At 44.5% G+C, this 21,086-nt stretch overlaps 1 protein-coding gene across 1 annotated transcript in view; it reads left to right on the forward strand.

Moving 5' to 3' along the window:
- Positions 1–5,041: 5,041 nt before the first annotated feature.
- The window catches only part of C2cd5 (C2 calcium dependent domain containing 5), a 92,782-nt gene continuing 76,737 nt past the window's right edge, over positions 5,042–21,086 (forward strand). The window contains 3 exon segments of the mRNA XM_027430157.2: positions 5,042–5,069; positions 5,072–5,130; positions 15,281–15,367. Coding sequence (XP_027285958.1) covers positions 5,042–5,069; positions 5,072–5,130; positions 15,281–15,367 — 174 coding nt within the window.

Genomic DNA, 21,086 nt, shown 5'->3' on the forward strand with positions numbered 1-21,086 from the left:
GAAGCATCTTAATTATAATCTCCTGTTGATGATGCCCCGGGCAGCAGGTAGGCACAAGTACTTTATGGTCCACTAATTGGGAGGCTGAGCCTGCTAACCTCTAATTGTGCAATTTGCAAATATTCTCTACATCACAACATCTTGAATTCTGTGAATTATGTCCTTTTAAAAATTATTGCTAAACTTCAGTTTTCTTGTGCTTTCCTGTATTTCTTTTTGATTTGTTGTTTTTTGTGGCTTGAACTCAAAACCCCTGTGTATTAGGCAAGTGCTTGGCCATTGAGTATAGTTCCAGTGAGTCTCTCTCTCTCTCTCTCTCTCTCTCTCTCTCTCTCTCTCTCTCTCTCTCTCTCTCTCTCCCTCTCTCTTTTTCTGAGATAGTCTCACTCTGTAGCCCAGGTTGGCCCTCAAGTCTCAACAATCCTCCTTTATTTTTGCATTTAAAAAAGGAACAGGTAACAAGGGAATATCTTTTCATTAGGAAAGCCATTCCAATCACACCATTAAAGAATAAAAAGGCTCTAGTCTTTGGCCACCATTGCTGGCAAGCAACTGTCAAACTGAAGGGCTTTGTGATTTTTTTTTTTTTTTCTTGTGGGGTAGGAGCTGGAGGCAGGACAGACAGTGTCTCACTGTGTAGTTCTGGCTGGCCTGGAACTCACTATGTAGACCAGGCTGGCTTTGAACTCACAGAGATCTGCTTTCCTCTGAGTCCCCAGTGCTGGGATTAAAGACGTGTGCTAGCATTCTCAGCTCTTACAAGCTGGAGCAAGGTAAAAGGAATGCCAATGTACCCACACCCTTTCCCAAAGATCTGAGACAGAGGTTTGATCTCTGTGTATCCAAAAGCGTGAAGTGGAGGTTGTGGGAGGACACTAGAAAGGTCAGCTAACTGGCAAACAGTCCAGGGTTGGAGGAAATGTCATCCACAACGAACAGGGACAACAGAAAAGGCCAACGGTACAAACATCCATGCTGGCATTTACCTCATCAATGTGTTTATCATCAGACTGAAAACTGGACAAAGACTACCAAAGGGCTCTGGAACAGTAAGCCAAAGCTCGGCAAGCTGGGAGAGGAAAGGGAGAAGATCCAGGAGCCCATCCTCACACACAGAGTTAATTAAAAACCGCTTCCATGAAGGGAAACAACAATACAGAGAACACTTGTTACACAGCTTGGATCTTTGAATTTGGCAAGGATTTTCTCTTAAAGATTTATTTGTTTATTATGTATACAGTGTTCTGCCTGCATGGAAGCCTCCATGCCAGAAGACGGCACAAGGTCTCATTATAGGTGGTTGTGAGCCACCGTGTGGTTGCTGGGAATTGAACTCCGGACCTCCGGAAGAGCAGCCAGTGCTCTTAACCACTGAGTCATTTCTCCAGCCCCTGGCAAGGATATTTTAAGGAAAGTCAGAGTTTAGAAAAAGCTACCAGGGGTTCCAAGGTAATTATGTGAGATTGTGTTCTTTTTTTTGTTATAGTTTAAATGGATAGATGTGGTGACATGCTGTTTATGATCTAATAAAGCCACTTAAGATCAGAATGCACCACAGGTCCAGGTTCCCCACCATCCCCCCTCCCCCCGCCACCAAAAAAGTATAGTTCCTGCAAATAAGCCCTATTCACTCATTTCTATCACTTCCCAATAATGCCATCAGCAGGGGACCAAGCATGCAACATTGGACTCTGGAGAACATTTAAGATCCAAGACATTTCACTACTTATAAAACCAGCATCATTTGGATGATATCATGGTTTATTGTCAACCTAAGCTATATTGGGGCTGTCTTGGGCCATGACTGTATATTCTCTTAGTGTCTGGGCTAATGAACTTGGGGGGTAGATTACAAAGAAGGCATTTCCTTTGTGACCCTGGCGCCAACAAGAGCTCCTTTACTTTGTCTCTAGGAGTGACAGGATCTACTGATTCCCCTTAATCCCTCAACTCTTTCTTATCTTCCTCATTAAAAGTACTTGTATTTTTTTAGTGCCTCAAATAATGTCTTTAACAATTTCAACTTCTTAAATGTAACTTTAAACCTTGCCTCCCTTTGTTTTAAAAGGGAAATTAATTGTTGAGGCTGGAGAGATGGCTCAGCAGTTAAGAGCATTGGCAGCTCTTCCAGAGGTCCTGAGTTCAACTCTCAGCACCCATATGATGGCTCACAACCATCTGTAAGGGGATCTGATACCCTCTTCTGGCATGCAGGTGTATATGCTGAGAAAGCACCTTGTACATAAATTTTTTTTTAAAAATGTAAAGAAATTATTAAAAAGGGGAAATTGTCCAAATTAAAACAAAACAAAAAAGATCAGAATGCAAAGCTAGCCACAGCCATAGAAGCTTGCCAGTAGTGGCATACACCTTTAATCCCAGGACTCAGGTGACAGAGGCAGATGGATCTCTGTGAGTTCAAGGCCACCCTGGGCCACCTGAGAGTGAATCATTCTAAAAGAGAAACATAGCTCATGCCTTTAATCCCAGCACTAGAGAGGTATATAAGATAGGAGTAGGCCATTCAGTATTCAATCTTAGACAGTTAGTCTCCAGCCACACTGAGGTCAGGATTGTCCCAGCCTTGGTAGAGGTAAGAGCTCTCTGGAGGCTTTTGTTTGTCTGATCTTAAGCTTGAACCCCAATATCTGTCTGTGGGTTTTTATTATTCATGCTACAGATAGATGTTCTCTAGTCCAAAAACTGCAACAATATGTATTTTAGACTTTTTTCTTTCTTTTGAGCAGGCCATTTTCTTTTTCTTTGAAAGAGTTCATCTTCTCACATGGGCAAAATTCCTTTTTCAGGAGGACTTTTTTTTTGAAAAGGCATTTCTGGTTTGTTACTGCTTGGAGCAATTTTTCTATTCTGTTTTAGGACTTTTGGAGCTAAAAAAGATCATGCTGATATCTTTATTTAGGAATTTTCCATTCCTAATAAATTCAGTGCTATAATTTTTCCACTGGCATTTTAAATGTTGATTTTGGTATTTGCTATGGAGTATATTGGTAATGCTGGGTTTGCCACATGGTATGGAGCCATCTTGTTACATCCCGTGCGTGTGCCTCACCCCCAATCTTTTTCTGATAGTCTGAAGCTGTATATAATGCTCCACTGGGCAGCTCATACAGTACAGGGTGTGGGGCCGAGTCTTTTGGGGCTCATTTCTCACACTGACTGCATTTACTGGGGCAGGTTCCTTACTTGCAGACTTTGAGCCCGCACCGCAGGCCCTCCCTTTAAGCTTGTAAATGCTTAACAATTAGAGAGCTGTGTGCGCCCATCGCCCCAGCACCTGGGACGACGCTGCAGGAAGCCTGCAAGGAGTTCAAAGCCAGCCTGGGCTGCACGCCAAGGAAGAGGCCAGCCAGGATTATATACCACGGGCAAGACCTTGTCTCAAAGCAAAACAAAAAAATAAAGACCAAAGCAACCAGCCAACCAAACAAACAAAATCCAGAAGTTCATACTAAGGCGAGTGAGGGTGTAAGAAAGGCCATTCTAGTGTGAAGCGACATCTGTGACCCAGGGCAAGGTATGAACGTTTATGACCGAAACAGTTTGTCAGGAGAATATTTATTCCCTGTCTGAGATGAGTGTGTGTGTGTGTGTGTGTGTGTATAATCTTTTTTATTTTTATTTTGTTTTTCTCGAGACAGGGTTTCTCCGTGTCGCCTCGGCTGTTCCGGAACTAGCTCTGCAGCCGGTCTGGCCTCGAACTCATGTATACCCGCCAAGTGCTGGCGTTAAAGGCGTGCTTTCTTCTTGTGAGCCCTGGCTGTCGCCCGGGCTGGCCACGAACTCGAGGTCCTGCTCGGGCGGCCTCAGCCTTCCGAACTCCGGGTCCCCACAGCCGGTGCCGACCTGCAGAGGTACCGAAATCCACACGCGCACTCGCAGCCCTTCCCGGCGGCCGTCTCGGGAAACGCCGACCGCAGGCTCCTCTAGCAGGCGGGGCTGCGGCAGTCCCGCCCAGGAGCCTGCAGGGCGCGCCCGACCCGCCAGCGCCGTCCCCGAGCGCCTTCGGCATCTTCCGCGAGACCCGCCAGCGCCGTCCCCGAGCGCCTTCGGCATCTTCCGCGAGACCCGCCAGGGCCGTCCCCGAGCGCCTTCGGCATCTTCCGCGAGACTCGCGCGCCGACCCCGAGCGCCTTCGGTATCTTCCGCGAGATCCGCGCGCCCACCCGAAGGGAGGCAGGCTGGGTGGGTGGATGATGCAGGGTTCGATCGGTTCACCTGCTCCCCAGCTCAGCCCCGCCCCTCTGGAGAGGCCGGCCCCCGGGGCGAATTCCAATCAGCCCCGACAACCGAATGATCGATCGCTCCCGCCCCGCCCCGTCGGCCGCCATTTGTGGAAGGGCGGGAGGAGAGAGGCGCCATTTTTGGAAGGGAGGCGCGGCGCCGGCTCCGCGGGATGCCGAGCGGACTGGTCCGGTAGAGGCCGCACGCCGGGGGCCGGGGCAGCGGGCTGGCCGGCGCCCATCCTCCGGGAGCCCGCCGCTCGGGGATGAGGGCTCGGCGCCCGCGCGGGGACGACCCGGCGCCTGCTCCGGAGCGTGAGCGAGCGAGTGAGTGAGTGAGTGAGTGGGCGCGCGGCGGGCACGCGGGGCGGGGGCGGGCACGTGGGGCGGAGTCGGGTACGCGGGGCGGGGGGGCGGGGTCAGGTACGCGGGGCGGGGGCGGGCGGGATCAGGTACGTGGGGGCGGGGTCGGGGTCCGGGCACGTTAGGTGGGCCGGGGCTGGCACGCGGGCGGGGAGGGGGCGGGGCGGAGCGGGGCGGGATCAGGTACGCGGGGCGGGCGGGGCCGGCACGCGGGGCGGGGCGGGGTTGGATACGCGGGTGGGCGGGGTCGGGCACGCGGGGCGGGGTCGGCACGCGCACGCTCGCGCTCGCCGTCAGTTGCGCGCGCGCCCGCGCCCCCCCTCCCGCTCCGCGCGCCCCGCCGCTGGCTCGGCGCAGACTCGCTCGTTGGTTTCTTTCTGCAGGGATCCGCCGAGGAGGAGCGGCCCAGACACAGCTGCCGCCGCCGCCGCGCCGCGATGCCGGGGAAGCTGAAGGTGAAAATCGTGGCGGTCGCCATTTGCCGGTGATGGACCGCGCCAGCGACCTGACGGATGCCTTCGTGGAGGTGGGAGTCCGACCCGCCCCGCCCGCCCCGCCCCGCCCCCCGCCCTGCCCTGCCCGCGGAGGAGGGATGCCCACCCGTCCCCAGCCCCGTGGATGGGACGCGTCCCCCGCCGCCAGGTGCGCGGTGCCCCCCGGTCAGCCCCAGGCGTGGCCGCGGGGACGCTCGCACGGCCGCGGTGGTCAGCAGGAGCTCACGGGCCGTTGCTGCACCGGGGTCCACGCCGCCAGCTGTCCCCGGGGCACCTTTCTCGCCCCTCCCCGACACTGTCACACACAGCCCTGGCGCTCCGTCTGCTCCCGTGTAGACCGGTAGGGAGCCGGAGGAGCCGTCCCAGGGTGAATGTATTTATTTATTTATTGCCTGGAGGTAGGAAGTCCGTTCTAAGAGCCCTGGGTTTCAGTTGTTGCAAAATCTCTCTCTCTCTCTTAAAAAAAAAAAAAAAAAACCTAATAATTAGTTTGAAAGTCATGCAAATTAGCGCCGGCCCACGGCCCCGGAAATTAATAACACAGAGCGTGAAAGAAGCCAAGGAGAAATTGTAGTAAAAGTCGACACGATGAGGCAGATCATTACAGCAAGAATCATTTGGGCTATTAATATCTGTGAACCATATGTATATATATGCATATATATATGTGAGCCATATATATATATGGTTCACATACTATCATATACAGATATGATAGTGTACTTCTACTCAATATAAAATATTCTTAAAGGTTTTAGAACCTAATTAACTGCAGTTCATCCCAACCAATTTTTTTTTTTTTTTTAAAATGACAGTTGTTAAGCTTCCTTTTCATTGAAAACACTGTTTGCTCTTGGGTCAGATTTTAACACATCTACAGATAACTGGTTACTCTTAGGCAGAATGACCCACACAGCTGATATTAATAACTAATAGCTAATGTGTACTGAGCTTCATTAGTGCCATATTTGTGCTATGTGCTTTTAAGTTCTTCGTCCTTGCAAGAGTCCTGCTAGGAGTGTTACCCCATGTTACAGGGTGAGGCAGCAAGAGGCCCAGGAGTGGTAATGATGGGCCTAAAATTACTTACCTTGTCAATCTCCACAGCCTAGGGCAGTCTGTTCCGTATACTATTTCTGCCTCTCCAAGCAACATGATGACTGTCACATTTGAATGAGGGAAGTTATTAATTCTGTATCAGAGTTTAAGAAGACTTGCTAAAGAAAGTGACAGTTGAGCTTAGCCTTGAGGGACACCCAGGATGTTTTTCAGGCAGAAGGAAAGCAAAGGCACAGATTGCGGTACCTGAAATGTTCAGGAAGCCAGTTAAGTATAAGGCACACTTTGAGTAAAATGTGGGTATTGGAGTTTGTGGAGATGGAGCAGGAAAGGTGGGTTGGATCAAGCCTCATATTTTAAATTCTATTACCTCTTTGTAATCGATAATAAACCAGGAGAAGGTTTTGAGCAGAAATAAGATTAAAAAAATTATTCATAGGATGGCCTGATGGATATAATATTTATTTTATTTAGAGTTTCACTAGATTACCTATGCTTACCTTGATATGAAAATCCTGTCTCAAGCCAGGCATATTTCACACTCTTAATTCTAGTGCTCAGGAGGCAGAGGCAGGTGAATCTCTAAGTTTGAAGTCAGTGTGGTCTACATTGTTATAAGGCCAACCATATATATGTGTGTATATATATATATATATATATATATATATATATATATATATATATATATCCTACCTCAAAAGTAAATAACAAACATATAAAAACAAAATCTCCCTCAGTCCTCTTCGAAGCTGCAATCACAGACATGTGTCATCAAATGCAGCCCTTTCAGTAAACAGTTATACTGATTGTCGTTTGCCAGGCTGTGTGCTATTTTGAGTCTTGCTGATTATGTATGATAATTTTACAAGAAGGATTTGGTTTCTGGTTTATGGAACTTTTATGTTGGTGACTAAGATAGACATTTAAAACGTAAACACCTTACTAAGTATATAATACAAGTCATGCGTGCCATAAGAGAATACAAGAGAATGATAAGGAATATGTGTTTTAGGTTGATTAATCAGAGTCAACCAAGCAAACACCTGTTGGATGAGAAGCATCAGCTCCTGAGAGACTATGGTTTGTGTTTGTGTAAAGAATGAGGAGGCAGAAGAGAATCTGGGTGAGACTGGCGTGTTGCAGGGATGAAGGAGAATGTAGTAGATATTTAGTGAAGGGAAGAGAGCGCGGCATGAGGCATGTGTGGGGAAGTGGTCAAGTGGTTGATGGTGCAAGGCTATGGTTAAGATTTGAATTTTAAGCCGGGCATTGGTGGCACACGCTTTTAATCCCAGCACTGGGGAGACAGAGGCAGGTGGATCTTTGTGAGTTCAAGACCAGCCTGGTCTACAAAGCTAGTTCCAGGACAGCCTCCAAAGCCACAGAGAAACCCGTCTCAAAAAACAAAACAAACAAACAAACAAAAACAACAACAACAACAACAACAACAAAAAGATTTGAATTTTAGAAATTCAGTGGGTAACTCTTACTAAGTGACACTTTATTCGGAATGTGTTGTATCCAATGGAGAGTCTCCTGTAGTTCAGATAACAGGCCCACATGGTGGATTTGGTAATGGAAAGAAGTAGATGAGTTCCAGATCTATTTTGAAAGCAGATTAGAGCATTTGTTGGTAGATTGGAGCCAGGGATCAAGCAAAGGAGAACTAAGGCAATTCCTAGCTTTCTGGAGTGGACAGGCCATTTTCTGGAACTCTGCAGGGGGATGGGGATGGACTAAGGAGACAGTTTCCAGCTGGGCATGTTAGACTTGAGGTGTCTTAATTGCTTTTGTCAAAGAGGAAATGGGATTTGTGGCTGTAATGTTCCGAGGAGAAGCTGGGGAGCTAGCAGAGGCATTGCTCACCCTGTGAGATGAAGCACTCCTTTGTTATTATCTTGCTTGAGTTGTGGATTAAAAGTGCTCCAATTCATGTTCGCCACACCCCTTTAATAAAACATATTTTTCTTTTATTTGTTTTATTTATTTATTTGAGACAGGATTTCTTTGTATAGCCTGGTTGTCCTGGAACTCCCACTGTAGATCACTGGCCTGGAATTTTGAGATTCACCTGCCTCTATCTACGAAGTGCTGGGATTAAAGGTGTGTGCCACACTTGGCTTTTTAAAAATATTATTTGGTTGTGTGTGTGTGTGTGGGGGGGGTACTGCTACAGTATGAATAAAGATGTTAGAGGACAATTTTTGGGAGTCAGTTTTCTCCTGTCAATTTCAGTGATCAAATTCCGGTTGTTAGGCTGTGTGACAAGTGCTTTACCTGCTGAGCTGTCTAGTTGACCTTATGTCACATATTTTGAAGTCCATCTTGAGAGATTCTCATAGAAAATATAATTTATCTGTACTCATGATAAAATGAGCACTGAGTTCACATAGTATGACAGGGTTTTCCTGTGTGTGTGTGTGTGTGTGTGTGTGTTTGTCATTTCAGTATTGAAGTACTTGCTTATCAATGTAGTAGAAAATGGAAACAAGTCATATTGAGTGATTGGTTAGTTACTGAGCTCTGGTATAAATCAGACACTGTGGATGTCAGGGACATATGGATGAATACAGCAAGAATTTCTTTAGTTATAGCATACACCTTTTGGTAGGAGGAGAGGTAATTTATTCACAATATAGTTAAATAGTGTTCTAGAAGGTGAGAAAATTTGTCTAGGCCTATAAAGAGAGTCTTTTGTGAATAAAATCTCGTGAATAAGAATATCACATTGAAAGACAGTAATAGGAGCTGGAGAGATGGTTCAGTGCTTAAGAGCACTGAATGATCTTTCAGAGGACCCTGGTTCAGTCCCAGGATCCATATGGCCATTCACCATGGTCTGTAACTCCAGTTTCAGGGAATTTGATAGCCTCTCTGGCCTCTGCAGACACACGAAATGCATTTGGTACACAGACATCCAAGCAGACAAAACACCCATACATATAAATAAAAGTTAAATAAAACACAACCTGAAGCCAGGTGGTGGTGGCGCACGCCTTTGATCCCAGCACTCGGGAGGCAGGCGGATCTATGTGAGTTTGAGGCCAGCCTGATCAACAAAGCTTCACAGAGAAACCCTGTCCCTAAAAACAAAACAAAACAAAACAAAAAAAACCTCCAAACCTTGCCACAAAACCTTGACCTGTAAAGTTAACTTAGAGTCTAGGTCGATTTTCTTTGAGACAGAATCTTACTATGTAGCCAGGCTGACTTTGAAGTCTCCAGATCTCCAAGTGCTCCGATTACAGGTGCCTGTACTCGTGTGACTATCTATTGGGCTATTCAGAAGCCATGACAAGAGGGAAATGGCTGCTGGGAGTCTTGCACTGCAGCACACTAGTGTTTCTGGACCTGCGTATGTACTGTCTCAATTGTCCCAAAGCGAAGCTGGACGTTTCTCAAAGGGAGGCTAGTGAGATGGCTCAGCAGGTGCTTGCAGTGTCTTAATTTTCTGTTGCTTTGAAGAGACCCCATGACCACTCTTATACAGGAAACATTTAATTGGGGTGGTTCAGTCCTTTGAGATCATAGTGGGGAGCGTGGAGGCAGTTGTGGTGCTGGAGCTGAGAGCGCTCCATCTTAAGGTAACAGGAAGTCGACTGACTGCCACACTGAGTGAAGCTTGAGAAAAGAGTCCTCAAAGAGAGATCAGGCCCCAGACCTATATGGTGGAAGGAAAGAACTGACTTCCAGAAGTTGAACTCTGACCTTCACAGGTACATGGGCACATAAATAAGTCGGTTAATTAGTGTAATAAGAGATGTTACTTTTTTTTTTGAAGATTTTATTATGTATATAGTGTTCTGCCTGCATGTATGCTTGCACGACAGAGGAAGGCACCAAACCTCATTACAGATGGTTGTGAGCTACCATGTGGTTACTGGGAATTGAACTCAGGACCTCTAGAAGAGCAGTTAGTGGTTTTAACCTCTGAGCCATCTCTCCAGCCCAGTAAGAGAGGTTTCTTTCTAATACCCACTTAGGGGCTGGTCCTGCCCTGTAACTTGTTAGAGAAGTGGGTTGTATCTGTCCTTGAGAAAACTTGACCTTAAAGGATCATTTGAAGATGGGGTCTGGTGGTGCATTCCTTCTTCCCCAGAAGCAGAGTCAGGTGGCTCTCTGAGTTTGTGGTCAGCCTGGTGTACATAGGAAATTCCATGCCAGCCAGAGCTACATAGTGAGCCTGTCTTTTGAGGAGGAGGAGAAGGGGAAGGCAACTGTTAAAGTGTATGTGAAAAGTAAGGAAAATTATGAAGCTTGAGGTTAGTTTATAGAAAGAGGAAGCCCTTAGCTTTAAAACTTACTTTATTTCATGTGTGTGAGTGTTTTGCCTGAGTGTACATACATGGTTCACATGGTTGACTGCTGTCCAAGGAGGCCAGAAGAGAGCATGGCCCTCTGGAACTGGAATTGCAGACAGCCCCCAGCAGCCATGTATACACTAGGGATCAAACCCCGCCCTCTGTAAGAGCAGCTGGGACTCTTAGCCTTGCAGCATCTCTTCAGCCCCACTCCTCAAGTGCCAAATAACACCCAGAAACAAGGAAGAAAACATAGAAGCGTCTGGATGAGTCAGTACGGAAGTTGTTACTCATCTTGCCTGTGAAGTTGAAGCCCACGGTTTAAGGACTTGCAGTAAACGGGGAAGCTTGGGTTGAGGAAGCCGCAGGGATTGGCAGCTGCAAGAAACTCGGGTCAGAAGAGAGGAGAGAGATCTGTAGTCCTTCAGGTGCATATAGCTTTTAGCAATGAAGGAAATAAAGTCCTAGGGCATATTCGTCTAATAGGGATTATCCAGCAGGAAGTAGAAAATTAGAGCAGGACAAGGAGGATAATGAAGGATCACAAAGAAAGGGATGACGATGCCATGTAGACTGTAACATAAGCGCATAGGAGAGGGAGATGACGGAACCGCGGTCTCCCGCTGTTAATGAGAAGCCCAGTGTCGGCTGTACATGTTTATGCCCCTTGGCAGATTGCGAGAACTTTTGCTCTGTATCTGGAGGGATGATTAACTGTCCATAGAGACACAAAAAAGTATTTTTTGAGTGACTAGGACAAAGTCTCTAGTGCGACTTGTGCTGCCAGACTGTGAACTGCTTCCCGTGGGCCTGTGGTCTCCCACCACTTGTCAAATATCCCTTAGGAGGCACCAGTTTTATTCCCAGATTTGCTTTTGTCAACTGTGTTTATTATTGTAATTTATGTAAATCTTATGCAAATCGATAAACCGAGTTTTAAAAGTTGGTTAATGCTATATAAAGATTTATAGAAATAGTCACTAATTTCTAATTAGGAGGAGAAAAGATTTAAAAAGTAGAACTCTTTGTTCACACTAAAATGTAAGTTAAAATTTAAAAATATTACAACCAGCTTTGAATTGTGCCACCACATAACAAACCAGCTCACAGATCCTGTCAGGGTACTTTATACAGATACTGATGTTAAACTGTAAATAGTAGCCCTGTATTTAAGAGGCATTGCCTTTAAAGACAAGTACATGTTTTTATATTTCATTGTAAAATTCATGTAACTTGTAGTTAAAAAGATAGTGTGTGTGTGTGTGTGTGTGTGTGTGTGTGTGTGTGTGTGTGTGTGTGTTTGTTGTACATGTGCCTGCCCAACTTAAGTTTTTAGTGATTCTGTGAGCTGACCAAATTTGCTGGAATCAAATTTGCTGGAATCAAATTTGCTGGAATCAAGTATTTGTGCAAGTTGTGTTGGCTGAGGGGATCTCTCTGTGCTGTAATGTGAAGTAGTGCAGAGTGCTGTTCTTGAGCAGGGGATGTCGCCCAGCAGTGACGTGCGCAAGACCCTCCATGTAATCGCCACTAAGCGGCAAAAACCAAACTTCTTTTTGCAGGAATCTTTAGGATGAATTAAGACCAGGTTTTTTGTTTTGTTTTTTTTTTAAACAAAGGAAATTAAAAAAAATATTTATCTATTATGTATACAGTGTTCTACCTCCATGTTTTGCCTGTACACCAAAAGAGAGCACCAGATCTCATTATAGATGGCTGTGAGCCATCATATGGTTGCTGGGAATTGAACTCATGACCTCTGGAAGAGCTGCTAGTGCTTTTAACCTCTGAGCCATCTCTCCAGCCCCAGCAAAGGAAAGTTTAATAAATAGATCTTATGCTACAAATTGGCCAAACCAAGCTGTCATTTTGTGTTCATCCAAGAGTCTAAGGGAGCAAGGGGAGGAAAATAAATATCTAATCAGTATTTTCCATCAGATCAGGTGATTTCATGGGTAACATGTAGTCACAGAATATCCCTGCCACCCCACTTTAGAGGAGAAAGCAGGTTTGAACAGATTAAATAACTTGAGTACAAAATGCTCTACTTCTCTGTAGAACTCTCAGTTACAATCCCTGCTGTTCTAAAGGAAGTCGTAAGATGTTCCTTAAATTGCTGAGTAATAAAATGGCCTTTGAAGTAAACAAGAAGTGGAGGAAGTGTGGTTCTCACTAGAAGGTGATCACATAGAGGCCATGTGTGGTCTAATTTTCCCCCTTTTTGTCTGTTGAAGTATGGGATTGTAGATTTATGTTATCTCGAGTGGACAGTTGATAAAAAGAAAAGATAGAATGTCAGCACAACAACTGTTGTGGACAAAAGAGGGCTGGGACCTTAGGACTTTAAACATGTGTGCCCCCTTTGCCAGGGAGCCAGAGCCTTAACTATAGTTGGCATTTGAGTGGTTATATAATTCTTGCAAACCTTGTACTTCAAACACAGCAGCTTTAGGTAAACTAAACAGTAATGTACCTAAAACACTTAAAAGTACAGCTCCTCCTTGAATACCATCGTGCACTGATTGGTTCAGGCCTCCATCAACTGGTGGACAAAAACCAAAAGCTGAAAGCTGATTTGAAGCTGGCAGAGGCCACCACCTGCAATCCCAGCCACAAGTAGAAGCCACCCTACTGGCTGTATGTTTTTACACATTGTTTGTAAATGCCTTCCATTAGCTAAAAAACAAACAAACAAACAAAAAACAATTGAATGTTTTTAGCCACTATTAAAGATTGTCAGGTGAACTATTTATTTGTTTAAAGTGTATTCCATTCCCTATAGTTGCCTCTTTATAGCTGTAGATAAGAATTTAAAAACCTTTTTAGCTTGGATACATGAATACTCTTTAAGCATTTCCTTAGGGATGTATTTAAAATGCCAGTTGTTAGAACTTGTGCTTTGTTAGGTATTATTAGTCAATTATTTTAGGATATGGTTTCAGAAAATGTTAGCTTTTAAAATTCATGTTTATTTGCTAGGCCTTTTCTTTTTAGAAATATGTTAATTTCATTTGATAGCTTGTTGCATTAACACTGGTAACCACCTTTGTGGAGGAAATTTTAGGTGTGTGTTTGTTTGTTTTAGCTATTTTGTTTAGAATTAATTTCTTTTCTTGAAAGTTGTGGATTCCTTACTTAAATGGCCCTATCGTTGTGTGCTGTGCTGTGGGTAGGCTCAACAAATCATATTCTAGGCTGTCATTTTTGCTATTTTTAGAAAACACTGTTTTTAAACAAAGGAAATTGAGGGACTTAGTTCTTTATGATATTCTTTAATTTTTTTCATCTTTGGTGTTTTGTGGACCTTAAATTTACTCTGTAGAGAAGGCTGGCCTTGCACTGTTGGCAGCCAGTCCTGCTGCCCCAGCCTTATAAGCACCGTGAATGTAGGTATGTGCTACCCTCCTGGCTAACTGTGACAATTGGGGGACTTAGTTTTTTGTGACATATTTGGAAAATGCCTTTCTCAGTTTCTTATTTATCTTGACTTTATGATATTCTAATAACATATCAAATATTGCTATTTTTATGAGCTTTTTTAAAATTTGTCTTTACATTATTATTATTATTTTACTCTTTATTCAAGCCGCCTAGGTACTAAGTACTTCAAACTGTGAAGCTATGTAGGACAGTATGCAGAAGAGAAAGTACAGTTGTGTATATTTTACTTTCAATTTCTCAGACTAAGCAATAAGATCAGGAAGCACACGTAATTCTTAGCTGATTGAAACAGCATTTGTAAGTATATATACATAACTGTGCAAGTAAGTATTGTGATAAAATGATGGTCTTTAATTTCTCTCAAGAGCAGGCAAAGGTGAGGGCCTAGAAGAAGGGTTTAAAGGGTAGATAGGGGACAGCAAGGTGGTAGTGGGCAAAAGTCCTTTGTCTCTGACCTGCTCCTGTGCCTCATGACACATGCACACTAAGTAAGTGAATGTGGTTAAAGTTTTTATTAAATATAGCCTTTAAAAAGACTGAATTTAGAGTGGGAGAGGTAGGTTAGAAAGCCGCCGCTCTTCATATGTGGCTGTCAGGGTTCTTGACCACTTCCAAGTCCAGTCTGAGTTTTCACAGTTGCTCTTTGGGGTGAGGGTAGGTAGGGCAGGAGCAAATACCAGGGCTTAAATTGCTCTCTTCCCTTTTTAGTTTTGGGTCTTTGTGATTCAGTGCATGCCATGATTGCCTGAACTGAGAGAGTCTCTCCATACAGCTCCTTTCATTTTCCTTGCGGATGGGAACATAAAATACAGTGGTTTGTCACTGAGCATTGTGTGCATGGGTAAGAGATGTAGAAAATAACAAAAAACTATTGCTATGTTCCTGTGTTTATTAATGGTGTATTTCTGGCTTCTCTTGTTTAGATGCTAAGAGAGTGCCTTCTTTACCTTCTGGTTTTGTTGTAGCTATTCTCCTTCAAGTGTATCTACCAGCTCCTTTCTCAGGGCTGATGTCATGATACATGTTTGCTATGGGCTGGTCAGGTAGACCAGTAGGTGATCCGTTGTGCCCTGTGTCCTACTTGCTTCCCTGGGCAGATCAAACCTACCTCTCTTTTTTAGGATGTCTGTCTTTTTTCCTTTATTTTGTTAACCCTTATTTTGCTTAGCTGCTACTAACATTTGCTAGCTCCCCTGAAACCCCGCTCCCCCAGTTAATAGAAAACCTCTCTCTGCAGACCAGACTGGCATTGAATTTAGAGATCTGACTCCCCTGCTGTCTTGAGCACTGGGATTAAAGCTGTGTGTCACCACTCCCAGCCTAGCATTTGTTCATGTTTTTGATATTTGTGTTTGAATAGTTTCTTCTTCTTTTTTCTAAGGTGAAATTTGGTAATACGACCTTTAAGACAGATGTGTACCTCAAGTCACTCAATCCTCAGTGGAACTCGGAGTGGTTTAAATTTGAGGTAAGCTATTGAGTATCTCTGTTGTTTGGGTGTATCCTTTTTGTCTTGGGAACAATAAAATAAAGACTTTCTACTTTAAATATACTGGTTTTTGTATCTGAGAAGTATTTTGTTTTCTGTTCATTGGGAATACTGAACTTTTTGTTTGTTTTTAAGATTTTATTTATTTATTATGTATATAACATTCTGCTTCCATGTAAATCTGCACACCAGAAGAGGGCACCAGACCTCATAATGGGTGGTTGTGAGCCACCATGTGGTTGCTGGGAATTGAACTCAGGACTTCTGGAAGAGCAGTCAGTGCTCTTAACCTCTGAGCCATCTCTCCAGCCCCCTGTTTGTTTGTTTTTTGAGACAGGGTTTCTCTGTGTAACCTCCCTGGCTGTCCTGTATAGCAGACAACCCTGGAACTCATAGACATCCACCTGTCTCTGCCTCCCAAGTGCTGGGCTTAAAGGCATGCACCACCACTGCCCTGGGGGAACATTGAGCTTTTGAAGTATTATATCATAGTTAAAATATATGCTAATGCAGGAGAAAAATGGGTGTCCTCATAGGCATTATGTCCTTGTAGTTCTTGGGGTTATAGGGTATGTTAGATCTGAAGAACAATTACAGACTTAGAAACAAAGTCTTGTCCCTTTAACACTTTGTATCTACCATGTCACTGAGGTTGGCCTTGAACTCCTGAACTTCTTCCCATCTGACACATACTGGCCTTGAACCGAGACCCTTCTGCCTCAGCCTCCTACCCAGCTGGTGCGTTCTGCCTTGCACAGCTTCATTTTAGGTGCTCTTCAATAGTGCTAACTACATTTACAGTGTTTTGCAAACATTACCTACTATTTCCAAAATGTTTTTATTACCCTAAACAGAAGCTGTGCTCTTTGAGCCGTAGTTTCCATTCCCTTTTTTCTAGACCCTGGTGACTTCTGCTGTTTCCTGTGGCTTTGGATTTGCTTATGATAGAACTCTTCATCCACCTGAGGATGGCCTTGAACTTCTGTTCTAGAGTTCTGGGATCACAAACATTTGTTCTTAAATCTTATTTATTTGGTGTGTATGTGTGTTTTGTTTGTCTGTATGTTTGAGTACCATGTATTATGCATGGTACTCAAAGAGGCTTGGAGAGTTAAACTCAGGTCCTCTCAAAGAGCAGCCAGAGCTCTTAACCCCTGAGCCACTTCTCCAGCCCCCAGGGCTTTTTTCCCCCCTTGAGGCAGGGTTTCTCTGTGTAGCCTTAGCTGGCCTGGAACTAACAGAGATCCACCTGCCTCTGCTTTCTGAGTGATGGGATTAAAGACATGTACCACCACCACCCAGTTTATGTTTAATTATTGATCTTTTTGATGTTGAATTTTAGAAGTTCTTTATATATATGTATATATATTTGTGCCAAGGATTGTGCTTAGGGCTTTATATGTTTTATATATTTTTAATATCTGTTCTTATCATATACCACTTGTAGATAGATGCCTTCTGCTAGTCAGTAGGTTTTGCTTTCTTGATATTTTTTTGATGTACAGATTTCTTTGATAACAGTTTGGTACAAAGAGATTCATGTTGCTGCTTATACTTTTGGTATTAAAAACCTACTCCCTGTGTTTCCTTCTAAGATATCATGGTTTAGCTCTTATCTATAGGTCATTGATTAATTTCCAATGAACTTCTTTAATGGTATGAGGTGTCTAGCTAGTTTCCTTTTTGTACATGTAGAAGTTCAGATGTTTAATCGCCATTTGTTAAGAGATTCTTTCTCCATTGAAGAGCCTTAGTACCCTTTGTTATGTTTTTATTTAAAAAGAGGAAAAGAGAAAGCTTTAAGATGAGACATGCTAACCATTTTATTGTAGGTTCGGCAGAGTAGGGAGACTAAGAGAGAGGAACAGGGGTAATGGCTGACCGCCATGGCCGGTAGCCATAGAGAGACAGAGAGAGCACATAGGTGGGAGAAGAGCAGAGAAGGAGTGAGCAGAGAGAGAGCAGCGTAAAGAGAGGAAGCAGAGAGAGAGTGAAGCAGGAAAATTGGAGCTTTTAAGGGGAAGATTGCGTATGCGCAGAGGTTCCACGCATGCCCAGAGTCCTCAGCAGGCCGTAATGCATGGTGGGTGACGTGGAGATGACTTAGCAAGTTTTCCTGTGCGTGTCCCGACTTTTGTCAGGGGCTGGGGTCTGTCTCTTAAGGAGGTAGAGCCGATGGGCATCAAAGCCTGAACCTTTCACCCTTCACAAGTCTACCTGGGTTGGGAGAGATGGCTTAGTGGTTAAGAGCTCTGGCTGCTTTTCCAGAGGACCTGAGTTGGATACCTGCCATTTATATGAGCAGCTCACAACTGTCTAGAGAGCTCCTGAGGAACCAGTGCTGTTTTGTGGCCTCCACGGGTACTGTACTCACATATGCACCTACACACACACACACACACACACACACACACACACACATTACACTCATTAATAAGTCACGAGGGGAGGGTCTTGATCCTATCTCAACTTAATATTCCAGGCTTTGTTGACTCCCCATGGGAGGTCTTACCCTTTCTGAGGAGTGGATGGGGTGGTTTGGGGGGTGGGAGGAGGGAGAGGAGAAGAGGGAGAGGGAACTGTGGTTGGTATGCAAAATAAATAAAAATAAAAAAAGCCACCAGAAGGGACTCTGTGTGAGATACATACCAAGACTAGGGATTAATTCTCCCTGGCTGTGGTTGCTGCAGGTTGTTGGAAGCAGTTGTGAGTCTATGGGTTTTGTTGACTGACAAAGGGTCACGGTGAATGGGGGGCAGGAGTTGAGGCTGTGATAGAGAAGAGCCTAGCTGAGTGACGAGGTCTGAGGTGGAAGGAGAGGGTGGACAGGGTTGGGGACTGCTCATGTCCAAGTGGACCTGCACCTGGAGAGCTCTTGTAAGGTCTGGCAGAAGTGCATTCCATCTCCTCATTTAAGTCTGTTCTCCTTCTCCTTTCCCCACCTGCACTTTGTCTCCTGTCTACGAGACAGGGTCCTTTCTAGGCATCATGGGGTGTTTGATGACTGTCTGGAGTATTCTCTACCCTACCCTAATCCAGTCTCTCTTTTTCTGCCTATGAGGTGTTAGTCTTTCTAGCTCTCTGGCTTCTTTATGGATGCTGTCTGCAAAAACATCTGTTTCATGTGGTACCCAGCCACCTCCTGGTGGCATCTGCCTTGTCCCTTTGTGCACCTATTCGTTTGTAAATGGATTGTCTCAGTTTCTGACAGGTCCAGCCCCACTGTTGTATGTTTTGGGGACAGGATGAAGCATTGGAGGAGCTTTCACTTAAAATACACTAGTTTGCTTTCCTTCCTCTCCCTCTCCCCATCGTGGTCCTGTGTAGTGCAGGGAATGGTTCCTGTGTCTTCTCTTTTCTCCTTTTAGTCATATGTAAGCCTGGGTAAAATGTAGCTCTGTGTCCTTTAAGGAAAGAGAATGAGGGGCAGCAGAGTGTTGACTGATCTGAAGGTTGCTTTGGTTTTGCTGTGAGCCTTTCAACCTACCAGAGAAGGAAGGAAATCATACTGCTTTGCTCTTGGCCAATGGCAGGATTGTGATCACCCCTTTATTGCCAGAAAGCTTATTCTACAAGAGTTAGGACACTGGCTAGCTGCCTCTTATGCAACACTGAAGTCCGAAAGGAGAAAATGGAAGTCCTATTCCTGGTACTTGCTAATTTACACATGTCTGCACACATGCTGCTGTTTTAAGCTTCCATGTTCCTCAGTGTGTATCCTTGCAGAGGGTGGTATAATTGTGTCTTCATACAGGGAAGTTATGTGTATGTTAATATGAGCTGGCACCGGGGAAACTGGATGATATTCTTAAATGAGTTAGGCATAAAGTTGGTTTAAATATTGGCATTTTGAGACACTTGCATCCTTCAGATAATATAGAAGTGTAAGTAGTATGGGTATGCTGTCTTAGTTACTGTTCTATTGCTGTGAAGAGACACCATGACCATGGCAATACTTATAAGAGAAAATATTTAACTGGGGGCCTGCTTACAGTTTCAGAGGTTTAGCCCATTATCCTTATGGTAGGAGCAGGTGTAGTGCAGGAGGAATAGCTAAGAGCTACATCCTGATCCACAGGCAGAGATAGATTGAATTTAATGCCGCTCCCTGGTGACTAAGCGCTCACATATGTGAGCCTGTGGGGTTCATTCTTATTTAAAACACCACATTCCACTCCCTGGCCCCCATAGGCCTGTAACCATATCATAATGCAAAAATGCATTCTGTCCAACTTCAAAAGTCCCCACAGTCTATCACAGTCTCATTGGTGTTTAAAAGTTCAAAGTTTGAAGGCTTTGCTGAGAATCATGCCCATTTTGTAACTGTAACCTCTGGTAAAATCAAAATAAAAAAGAAGATCACATACTTCCAACATTCAATGGCATGTCATATGTATTACCAGTTCAAAAGAAGGCTAAGGAAACATAGTGGAGAAGAACCAGACAAGAGCAACACCTAAAACCAGCAGGGCGACTCCAAACGACATCTCCACTTTTCAGATCTCCAATTCCTTTCAGCTGTGTTGCCTACAATACACTCTGCTCTATTGGGCTAGTTCCACACCTGGTCTGTCTGCAGCTCTCCTTGGCAGGTAACCCATGACTCTGGCATCTCCATCACCTTGGGGTCTGCAAGGCAACCCATGCTTTACCTTCACAGCTTCATACAATGGCCTTTCTGGGCCTCCATGCAGGGGCACCCCTGACACACCCTGGTCTCAACTGCTTTCCTTAGTCATGGAGGGAAATTCCACAACCCCTTTCTTGTATTGAAGCTGCCAAGTTCTTCTGCTTGCTGGGGCTGAAACATGGATACCTCATTTAAATACATTTTCATCAGCTTTCTGCTTTTGATGGTTTCTTTCACTGCTTAAGCTTTTCTTAATTACTTTCCACAAGTTGGAAACTGAATGGAGTAGGGTCTTGCCCTGAGTTCATCACTCCTTTTTTTTTTTCCATTTAGCATTAGGCTTTTGTTTAAACTTTTTTTTATCTCATTGCACACTGGACTTAGCTACATAGTGCTTCCTGGTGCTCCTTTTCTCCTCAAACTGTACATTTTTTACTTTTCCTTGCTTAGCTTGCTCCTTTTCATTACAGATCTGCATAAGAGTGATCACTGATAACCACAGAGTCAATCTTGAAACGTCTGCCAGTGCCATTAATCCCAAATTCTTCATTTAGCCTCAGGCAGATTTTTTTTTTTTTTTTGGACAAGGGCAGAAAGCAGCCACATTCTTCTCCAAAATATCTCAAGAACCAGTCTCTTCTCCTCTGACACCTCCCAAGCCAGGCCATCATGATCTATTCTCTCTTAGCACCACTGTCTTCTATGCTCCCACTACTATGTCCCATTAAGCCCCACTTAAAACCTTCAACTGCTTTCCTAATCCAAAATCTCCAAGTCCACGTTCTGTCAGTAAGCTGTCACATCAACACCCCATCCACCTTAGGATTTAGTCACTGTTCTAGTTCTCTGTGGTAAGACCATGACCAAGGCAACACTAGTAAGAGAAAGTATTTAATTGGGGACTGGTTTACAGTTTCAGAGGTTTAGTCAGTACCATCATGGACTGAATGGGAGCAGGCATGCTTCTGGAGAAGTAGCTGAGAGCTGAGAACTATATGCTGATCTTCAGAAGGAGAGGAAGAGAGAAGGGGGAGCGCCTGAGCCTGAGACTGTGCCTGGCATAGCCTT

The sequence above is a fragment of the Cricetulus griseus genome, chromosome 8 (genome assembly GCF_003668045.3).
Source record: "Cricetulus griseus strain 17A/GY chromosome 8, alternate assembly CriGri-PICRH-1.0, whole genome shotgun sequence".
NCBI lineage: Eukaryota > Metazoa > Chordata > Mammalia > Rodentia > Cricetidae > Cricetulus > Cricetulus griseus.